This window comes from Sceloporus undulatus, chromosome 9 (genome assembly GCF_019175285.1).
Source record: "Sceloporus undulatus isolate JIND9_A2432 ecotype Alabama chromosome 9, SceUnd_v1.1, whole genome shotgun sequence".
NCBI classification, from domain to species: Eukaryota; Metazoa; Chordata; class Lepidosauria; order Squamata; family Phrynosomatidae; genus Sceloporus; species Sceloporus undulatus.
In genome coordinates, this window is record NC_056530.1 from 21,832,026 (window position 1) to 21,843,036 (window position 11,011).

The 11,011-nt window shown below is 47.1% G+C and overlaps 1 protein-coding gene across 2 annotated transcripts in view; it reads right to left on the reverse strand.

Annotated features, from left to right (window-relative positions):
- Positions 1-10,699, reverse strand: part of NOVA2 (NOVA alternative splicing regulator 2) — a 37,405-nt gene extending 26,706 nt beyond the window's left edge. The window contains exon 1 of one of the 2 annotated variants that reach the window (XM_042439080.1): positions 10,128-10,699. In XM_042439080.1, the coding sequence (XP_042295014.1) occupies positions 10,128-10,380 (253 nt within the window). In that variant the 5' untranslated portion in view covers positions 10,381-10,699. Of the gene's footprint in view, positions 1-6,673; positions 6,747-10,127 lie in introns of those variants that run through there. The other variant, XM_042439081.1, reaches the window with a different exon arrangement.
- Between the last annotated feature and the right edge of the window lie 312 nt (positions 10,700-11,011).

Consider the following 11,011-nt stretch of genomic DNA (forward strand, 5'->3'; position numbering starts at 1 on the left):
TTGAGACATAAGCTTTTGTAGACTTACAGTTTAACACCACTTTAACTGCCATGGCTCCTTGCTATGGAATCCTGGGATTTGTAGAGAGCTCTCTGAGAGAGAAGGCTAAATAGTCCACAAAACTACAAACCCTACAACTCCATAGCATCGAGCCACGGCAATTAAAGAGCTGCCAAACTGCATTAATTCTGAGGTGGAGATTTTCCCCAGGTAGATCAGTAAGCCGTGTTGCATCCTTCAAGCACAGATTTTCAGTTCTTTTCTAGACTGGATCAGGTTCCAGATGTTTTGGACTTCAGCTCCCAGAAACCTCATCCATCTTGTCCAATGGCCTGGGATTCTGGGAGCTGAAGTCCAAAACACCTGGAAGGCCAGAATTTGGGAATCACTACAGGTTCATGACCAAACATCTTACTGTTACTTAGGTGCACAGGGTATTAAAACTTAACTAGAAACATTTGTCAAAATGTAAAAACCTTTAGTGAAGGAGCCCACATAAAAATTAAATTGGGGAGGGGGAGAGGTCTTTTAAGCAATTTATGTGCTTTCCAAATTAATTCAACACTGTAAAAAACCCATCCCAGTTTATGCAAAATTACATGAAATCCCATGCCCAACGAAACAGAGGAGGGCTTGCAAAAAGTTGTTTTTCTCTCTACTTTCACAAGCACGGTTCATGGGAACACGAGACGAAAAGCCTTCTTGGTGGCTGCTCCCACACTTTGGAACTCTCTCCATAGGAAAAATAAGGTGGCTCCTTTTGTGTTGTCTTTTTGGCAGCAGGTTAAGACCTTTCTTTTCCAGCAAGCTTTTGGGAAGTGATTTTTAAAAAGAGAAGGGCTTTTTTTTAAAATGGTGCTTTACTGTTTTTAATTGTTGTTTTAAAATAAGATTTTAGGCTCAATTCTCTATGGAAGAGTGATGACTAAACTGTTGTCGTATTTTGGCCATATCCTGCAAAGACATGACTCACTAGAAACTAGAACTGACTACAATGCTTGGGAAAAGAGGAAGACCACATTCCAGATGGATAGATTCAACCAGAAATGCCATGGCTATGAGTCTGCAAGAGCTGAGCAGGATAGCTGAGGATATGGTGACTTTGAGGTCCCTCATTCATAGGGCCATCATGAGTGGAGGTCAACTCAAAGGCTTAGTTCCTAGACTTAAGTCTACAATCTAAATGCATTGGCGGAAGTAGACTTAAGTCTACGAAAGCTCATGTTGCCAGCTTCTTTCATTTAGACTCAAAGGTGCTACAAGAGCTCTCTGCATACTGATTCTACAAACTAACACGGCTGTATCTTTGAATTCTACCACTATGCAATGCACCAAATTTAGCAGAATGGAGTGGAAATCCATCAACCTCTAAGAAACTTGAAAAACCAAATGTATCAGAGGAAGTAGACTTAAGTCTACGAAAGAAGCTCATGCTGCCAACCTCTTTCTTTCAATTAGTCTCAAAGGTGCAACAAAATCTCTCTACATACTTTCTCTAGGAAGATATCAAGTATCACTTCCTGATAGCAAAAGTGAAATGGACCGCTTCCGAAGGTAGGCAGAAGTTGGATCGTCACCTCCCAGACTTGTTTTAGGTGTGTATTCCTGCATGGCTGGGGTTTGGACTAAATTACCTTAGGATCCCTTCCAGCTCTGTGGTTCTTTTCTAAATAATAACTCTTCTCCATGGTTCCAGACTCTTTGTCCAAACTTGCCTGCTTTTAAACTGATGATCTGAAGGATGGGAAGAGGCATAAGGAAAATAACACAAGACAGAGAAGAGCAGGGCTAAGAAAAGTTATTGTTTGGAAAGCTGGCAGGGAAGGAAAGCTCTGGATTTGTGGTCAAAAACAGTAACTTTCTAGAGCAGAGTGCATGATACAGATACTGCCCATGACAATGCACTGCAGTCAATGGGCAGGTAAGGTGGGAAAGGCAAGTGACCAGCACACACAATACTTGTAAAGTTTTCTTCTAGCCCCTGAACCATCGCTGTCACTCTTTAGTGTGTAAAAGTAGGTCAGGTTCAAGCCCTAGTCTTCACCACCCCCGGATCAGATCCGATGGCCGATTAGCCTCAGCCGCACCAGCTGCAGAAATCGGGTGATGCCGCTCACGTAGTCTGGGATGTGTGTAGAATTGTTTGGAACAAGACCGGTTATGTCTAAGCTAAAACGATTATCAGCCTCCTCCCCTTCTCTCCCTTCCCCCAGACAGAACATCTGCAAACAGCTGCAAAAGCTCTGATCTCAAAGGACAAATCCTGAGATCAACAATGAGCCAAGAATTATAACCTCTTTGCCCCTTCCACCGCACCACTTCTATCCGTTGGCATGATCGACATGGCAAACTGCACACCCTCCAACTACCCCAGTTTGGCAGGGACAGTCCCAGTTAATCCTCTGCCATCCCACGATCCCAGCTGCTATTAAAATGCCCCGGTTTCTCTCTCCTCCTATCCCCCTTTGGCCTCAACTTAGTTCAGTTGCTGCAAGCTGACCTCAGAGGGCAAAAATTGTTTGATTTCAATTAACTGTTTCAATGGTCCTCAGGGCCAAAATGATCTCTAGGGGGTGTGGAGGCACTTCCACCACATTTGGAGACCCCAAGGAGTCAAAATAAAACTTTGCAATATATATATATATATATATAGAGAGAGAGAGAGAGAGAGAGAGAAAGTAAAAATATTGTTTGCCCCAAAATGACCCACCATTCCCTCTAGGGAGGCCAGGAAGGAACAAAAACATGATGAGAATGGACCCTAGACAGTGTTTAAGTCATTTCTTGGCCAAAAATTGATGAAGATGATAATGGTGAAGAATAGATGATGGTGTTTTGGGGGGAGGAGGTTAAGGGGGTGGGTGCAGTGGAGGGTGCAGCCCTCTAAGGTCTTCTGGGGGGCTAAGCTCCCTAGCCTTCCAGTTACCTACCCCTGATGTAGAAAAACAAATGTCCCCAAAGTAGTATAATACAGGTAGAGACTGTGATAAAAACTCTGGTCATGATTTTGAGTTGGAGGAAGAAATTGAGAAGGTACCTGAAGGGAAGAAATGCAACACATGGTAAAGCTGACTACCAGTACCTTGCTTGGCTGTGGCAATATATGTGTGTGTGTGTAAATAGACAAAGGGTGGAAGACCAGAAAGTCTCTGATTTGGTTCCTGGTTTTTCCCCCTTGATTTTATTGTAGAGACCCATACAATTTTGTTTATTTATCCCAGAATATTTCTGCCAGATCCTGGGTACAATCAGAGAGTTTTTATACTGGCTTCCTAGGTTGGTTTATTTTAACCCAGTATAAAATAGGAAAGAAGAGGAACAAAATCTTGCATTTTGCTTCTGAACAGAAAGCACTGGGGCAAAGACAGGAGAAGGCAGCAGCATTTAAGCCCTTTCGCACTGCACAATTTTAGTGCTACAATTCCACTTGGACACTGCCATTGTTCCATCCTATGGAATTCTGGGATCTGTAGTTTAGGGAAAGGCATTTAGAATTGTGAGAAAGAGAGCTCCAGGGCCTCACCAAACTGCAGACCCTAGGATTTCATAAAATGGAACTGTGGAAATTAAAGTGGAATCACAATACTATAATAGCGTAGTGTGAAAGAGCCATTTGTGTCCTGGTTGTAGGCTTCCCAGAAACATTTGGCTCATGTTCTGGTCACCAGTGCTAGAAATGGAACGCTGGACTAAATCAGGGGTGGAAATCATGTGGTCCTCCAGATGTTCTATGATTGTAACTCCCAGCAGCCATAGCCAGCCTAATCAATGATAAGGAGGGTTAGGACTTGAACTCCAACAACATCTGAAAGGTTGCATGATTCCTGCAGACTAGATGGACCCTTAATCTGATGCTTACAGGGCTTTTTGCTTGCGTGTAATCTCTATGGCATCCCACCATGCAGTATGGCAGTGCACCCTCCCAGGATGCTTTGCTTCTCGATGCCCTGGTAAAATGCATCAAATGATGAGAACCAGATGCCATCTCCCACAGAGGTTGCAAGATGGACCCACAGAAAGGTCTTCCTATTCCGCTCTTTTCGGGAACATTTGTTCATGCATGCATTAAGAATTTTGCCATTCTCTCTCCCTATATTAGTGATGCCAGGGACCATACAAACAGACCAAGGGACTGTCCACAAAGGTGTCTTCAAGTCCTGATGAGCTCCATTCCACATCAGTTGGAAAAAGAAAAACTGCTCAAAGCAGAGAGGAAAAAGAACAGACAGGCAGACTATCTATAGTAGTAGTTTCCAAACTGTGCTTCTCCAGGTGTTTGGGACTTCAGCTTCTAGAAGTCCCAGACAACTTGGCCAACAGTCAAGAATTCTGGGAGATGAAGTCCAAAACACTTGGAGGACCAAAGTTTGGAGACCACTGATCTAGAGCCATGGTGGGCAACTAAGAAGGACCTGGGGGCTATTTCAGTCATTCACAGAAATGCTATGGGCTATTCCCAGTTTCTCCAAAATTAGTTTAGGAGCTAAACTAAGGCATGGTTAGTTTATAAGGCAATCACACAACCAACTGTCCTGCTTTGACAGAGACAACACCAATTAATCCTCTATCATCCCACTTTCTCAACAGTTGGTGGAATATGCCCATTTCCAGAAGACCACAGAAAAAAGTTTTCCTCGTTCTTCTTCATCATATGGAGGCCCTCATTTCAAGAGACCCCAATTCTCCATAACAGCAGAAGCAGAGCTTGGAATAAAATTACTTTTTTTGGATCCCAGAATGGTCATGCTGGCCACAGAATTCTGGGAGCCGTCAAAAGTTTATTTTCCAAAGTTGTGAACAAGTGTTTAGCAGCCTGAGAGTGGAACTTCTCTACCACCTTCCCAATATCTTGCCTGCGTATCTTTGGGTTTCTCTCCACAACTGCTAGTCAGCTACCTCAGCCTCAAAAAGATTAAAAAATTGGGGACTCACTGCACTGATCACACCCACTTGACCGCAACGCAAGCCATCATTCCCACAATGTCAGCAAAAAGCCGTCACATAACTGGTATCACACTTCATTACAAAACACTAGGTCACTCCCACAGAGCTGCTAGAATGCTCATTTTATTTGGGTTTTGGTCATTTGAGGGGCTGTTGTTGTTTTATGCCAGGGTCTGTGTTTTGCATGTTCTCCAACTGTCCCGATTTGGCAGGGGTAGACCTGGTTAATCCTCTGTCACCCACTTTTTTCAGCTGCTTTTAAAATGTCACAGTTTCTCTCTCCTCCTCCCACTTTCCTCCTTTGTCCTCAGTTGCTGCAAAAGAGTTGAAAGTGCAAAAATAGTTTGCACTCTATTAACCCATCAGTGAGGAGAAGAGTGGGAGGAATCTTGCCCTTCCCAGTGGGCCCAGGTAAAAGCAAACTGCAGCAGCCTCTCTTAGCATGTCTGTTCTCCTTTAATAACCTCTTCCATCTTGACATCACTCTGATGTTGCTTGGCCACATGGATCCTGGTGGAGGAAGAGGAGGAACAGACGGAAAGAGCAATGTTTCCACTGGTTTCCACACCTTGCTTCCCAACTCACACAGGTGTCTAACTCACCTAGCACATTCTTCTCTCTTTCACGAGACAAGGTTTCTCCTGTGCTCATAAAGCTGCAATAGGTTTTGCTTCTCTCCCATTTCTCTCTCAACTCACCCCAAACCCATCTTGAGCAGAACAAAAAAAAATCCTTTTGCTGTGAAAGTGGTCTGCAATGGGCCTGGTTTCCCCCACCGCTGTTAAACAAGCTCAGGATGGGAAAAGAGTTGCTTTTGCAGCCATTTTGGGAAAGCAGGCGGCATGCCTGCATTCCAGCAAAAGGGAGGCTATGATAAAGGAAACCCATTTTCCTCAACAATCACACAGGAGAGCTTCTTCTTGTTTTTAAAAACACCACACAAAATGAGGAAAGCAATGACTCCTCCAAGGTCATGGAGAAATGTCAGGAGCTGAACTCAAGACTCTCAGTGCTAACCTTGCCTTCTGGGCCGGGCCATGTTAAGGCTGCAAGAATGATGGGGCTGGAAACCTCAGTCTACAATCCTCTGTGTGTGTGTGTGTGTGTGTGTGTGTGTGTCCTTGCTGTGCATTTCTTTCTGCATGTCATCACTAGCTCTCACAACGCACACTCTGCAGCTCCAACCCAGAGGTCCTCCTTTGCCCCTGGCTGCCCAGAGATGGAGATCCCTTCGACTGTGCTACAAAGCCGACAGTCACTGAGACAGCGAAGGTCTTTATCTTCCTCTGGCCACCACCGCCACCACCATCACCACCACTCCTTCTGGTGACGTCGGCTCTTCCCACTGCTGGGAAGGCCTGGGTTTCACTCCTAGAGCTCAAAGGGGACGTCCTGGTCTCAGTGGTGGAAGTCCCCAAGGGACCCACCAGGCCTGGCAAAACAATCTGCACCTTCGCTGCCAAAGAGTCCGAATGAATCACATCATATACGCAGCCTCGAATTTTGGGTCCCACCATTGCTAGTCCAGGCCAGGGGCAGAATGTCTCCAATCCCCTGAAATTCACCCTCCCCTTCTCAAGCAGAAAACGTCCCACCCCATTTGACCTTCACCCACCTATGAGGGATGACACAAAGACAGACAGAGGGATGGCAGAGACACACATGCACACACACACACACACACACACACAGATGATGATGATGTTCCTCAGCCACCGCACGCACTAACCTCCCAGCTGGGCCATGAGGCCTGCATGGCTCTCGCTTGTGTGCATTCTGTCTGCCATCGGTGTCCTTTGGCAACGCACACTAGTAGGTACCACTAATGCGTCCCCCTCCATCTCCGTCACACTCCTTCTCCTTCTTCCACCCCCCTACCCCGCAGCACCATCAATGCTTCCCCTTTTCCCTCCCCCAAATCCATCACTGGAATCAGCCCAACCGGCCAATCCTCCTCAACCCCAACCTGTCATCGCTTTGGAAGAAAACAACCCAGGAACAAAACAAGGTAGACTTATTGACCAGCCAAAGCAGGCAGGCACAACACATTTATCATATGTGCATGTGTGCATCCACATGCCATATTCTGGACAATATTCTGGTCCATACATGCATGCACACATGCAATATTCTGGTCAATATTCTTGCTTGTATCTTGCAGCAACACCCACCAGATCTCCCTGCCATCTCCTCCAATGCAGCCAAGCCAGCCTCCTAAGACATGCTTAGAATATATATTTCCAGATCTTTCTCGCCTCCTTCACGCTCGCCGGTCCTGCCCCTGCCTTATTTTCTTCACCCCAAATCACAGAAACACATTTTGGGGTAACCTCATCCTCCAACTCCATTTTTATTTCTTGCCCATCGCTCCATTAGTCCCATCAGAAAGGCTTGTCCTATAGGAGGGAGATTTCCCCAGAGGGACCCAGGGTTGTTTCAGACTTGCAGTATTTATTGCTTCTCGCCTCTAATGCTGACGCTCCAAATGCATCTCAAAATGTTAATGACATCTGGAGGGTGAGTGTGTAAAGTGTGTGTGTGTGTAATAAAGAGAGAGAAAGAAAGAAAGGGAGAGCTTGCTCATGTGTGTCCATATACCCTCATCATTCCAAGCAATGAAACAGAAACACATTCAATTACTACCACTACTGCTACTAAATAATAAAGATTATTAGAACTGGTCAGGCAGGAAAGTAAATAGTGATAGACAGCTATGACTGTTGGTTCAAAGGCACCGAAAGAAGCAAAATCTGTTCTTTTCACAAAAGGAGAGACACAAGAGAGACAGAACGTGGCATTTGACAAATACCTATTTTTATGCCGCCTAAGTGACAACTGCAAGAAACAGCAATGGTGCATTTTTAATGCTTCTTTTGCAAAATCCACCACCTTGGAAATGCTGAAGCATTTGCCTTCAGCCCTGCATTTGGTTGGTAATATTTCTCTCCCGCCCCCCATCATCTCTTACTAATCCCTAGATTCATAAAATGGCCCTTTTCAACATCCCAGTTCTCTGGCATCCTCTTTTGAGTTCAAAATTTCACATCCTTCCCGTCTTCACTTCCTCAGACAGATGGGAAGGCGGGGTGGGGTGGGGGTTAGGGGGCTGACAGGTTTTCCATAGCCTGTGTGTCTATGGGGGGTGGAATAATTCTCCACCCCCCTTCGCCTTTTCCCTTGCAAGCATATAGTTATTCTAACAGACTCCATTTTGACAGAACTGGCTGCATATAGACTGGGAAAATCTTTGCAGGGAGAGAAATAGAAGGGCTTGAAAATTGGGGGGGGGGGGGAAGGACTGTTACATTTCCTACACTCCTCTTTACAAGTCAAGGGGAAATAAAATGGTGTATAGGATCCCCTGGATATGGTGAGGGAGGGGGACTGGAAACCAGGCTGAGCAATACTCATGACAGTTTGTAGGAGGGAAGGTACAGAAGAAATTCACTAGAGGCGGGGGTATTAAATTTGAAACAAAAACTTTATGGGGCTGAATCAGAAAAAATGGCACCTGTCCCTTGAATCCTACACAACAGAGGTTGGGTTAAAGCCCCTATTGTTTAGGGAGGTAGGGATAAGGATGGAGAGCAGATTTGTAGGCTCTAGGTCCCCGAGAAAAATTTGATGAAGGAAGCAATTGAGGAATGGGAATAAAAGAAAACCAGACACAGAAAGAGAGAGATGGTAATAAGGTAATAACGAAAGAAGGGCCAGATGGAGGCAGGCGAGATATAGGGTGCCCATATGGAGGTTTTGGAGGTTTTTGGTGCAGAGGTGGAGAGAACAGGCTCAGGTGGGCGCACAGATGGAGGGCAGGGATGGAGTTGAAGAGAATATTTATGGGAGGGCGGGTAAAGAAATACAAATGCCCAGGGGGTGGGGGATGGATTTGTAGGACAGATTTCGGGGTGGGGACGGGGAGATCCAAAGAGCAGGCCTCTAAAATGGGGAGATCCATTTAGAAGGGCCAGATGGCCCTCTTTGTCTCTCCACCCTCCAAAAAATAAAAATAAAAGCTCCATCTTGGGGGAAATGATCATCTCAAGGAGGGTGAGATTTCAGTGCCTTCTTGCCCATATCCCAGAATAGCCTTCCTCCAGGGCTCAAACCCCATCCACCCTCACCTTCCTCCAACCCTGTCTTCCTCCACAAAGAACATGTCACTTTCCAGCATCCTCCATAACCTTCTTCCAGTCCCCTCCTTCCTTCACACCCCCCAAAATACCACCCTCCACCTTCCACTGGCCTTTCGCTGGCAAGCAAAAACATTTCTATTCAAGAAAGCTTTTTAAAATCAAGCAAGCCTGGTTTTATTTGGGGGAGAGGGCTGGTTTAGATTATGTTTTAACTTTTGTATGTTTTACATCTTGATTTTTGAGTGTTTCATGAGGTTATTTTAATTGTTTTCTAAAATGTTGTTTGAATGTGTTTTTGTATTGTGAGCCGCCTTGGGTCCCTTTTGGGGAGAAAGACGAGGTAGAAATAAAATAAAGAAATAAATCTGCCATAGCCTTTCTCCAGATCCCCCCAATCATTTCCCAACATCCGTCATAACCTTCTTCCATGCTTGCCTTCCTCCACACACCCTAAAAATACCACTTTCCAGCATCCATCATAACCTTGTTCCAGTCTATCTTCCTCTACACACCCCCAAAAATCCCTGTCCAGCATCTACCTAGCCTTTCTCCAGATCTCCCCCAAAACATCACTTTCCAGCATCCTCCATTCCTGCCTTCCTTCACATCCCCCCCAAAGAAAACAATGCCATTCCAACATCCCTCATAACCTTGTTCCGGTCGGTCGGTCTGTCTTCCTCCACAGCCCAAAAACCATCACTTTCCAGCAGCCTCCTAGCCTTTCTCCAGATCTCCCCCCCAAAATCACTTCCCATCACCCTATCACCTTTCTCCAGGTGCTCCCCACAAAGAAAGCATCACTTCCCAGCATCCCCCATATAAGCCTTGCTCCGCTGTCTTCCTTCCACTATAGCCTTTCTCCAGATCCCCCCCCATGAGAATAATGCCACTTCCCAGCATCCCCCCCAACCTTCCTTCACATCCCCCTAAAGACAATGCCGCTTTCCAGCATCCAGTCTGTCTTCCTCCACACCCCAAAAGATGTCCTTGTCCAGCATCTGCCTAGCTAGCCTTTCCCCAGAGAATTCCTTCCCTCGGCTGACCCACCTCCGGTGTTGCTCCTCTTGGTGCTACTGGCTTCGGTGGGAGTCTCCAGGGGCCTCTTCCTGGAGTCGGGGGGCTCGGCCTCCATGTGGGGGGCCTGGGTGGGGGCCTGCTGGCTCTGATGCTGATGCTGGGCCGAGGGCCCGCTCTGCTGCTGCTGATGCTGGGGGCTCTGCTGCTGCTGCTGCTGCGGGGGCCCCGGAGGGAAGAGGCCGTTCTGGTGGAGGGAGCCGCCGCCGCCTGCCATCATCTTCATGCCCGGGAGGAGCACTGCCCCCCCGGCGGGACCCACCGCCACGCTCAGCCTCCTCCTCCTCCAGCAGCAGCAAGGCAAGGCAAGGCAAGGCAAGGCAAGGAGGATGCGCAGGGACCGCTCGAGCCTGGACGCTGGACCTTAGGCTCAAGCCCTGGCTCTAGTCTCTCCAGCCCTCCTCCTCCTCCTCTCCATCCCAGGAAAGGAAGGACAGCCCCTGCCCCCCCAAACCCTAAGAGGGAAGAAGGAGAAGAAGAAGGAGGGAAGGGGGAAGAGCAGGAGGAGGAGAGAAAGAGAGAGACGAGAGAGGGGGGAGAGAAAGAGAAGGAGAGAGAGATGGATGGATGGATAGATAGAGAAGAAGGAGAGAGAGGGAGAAAGAGGAAGAGGATAGATAGAGGAGACGGAGGAGCAGAGAGAGAAAGGGAGAAAGAGAAGGAGGAGGAGGATAAAGAAAGAGGAGTAGGGAGCAAAGGGGGAAAGATGCTGCTCCAACTTCGGAGGAGGGTCAGCTTTTAAAGCCAGCGGGGTCTGGGGAGGGGAGCTGGGGAGGAAAGGGCTGGGCTGGGGCATAGGGTCTGGGGGCTGCCACGGGGCATGATGGAGGCTGGAGGGGGGGAAGAGAAAAAGTGGA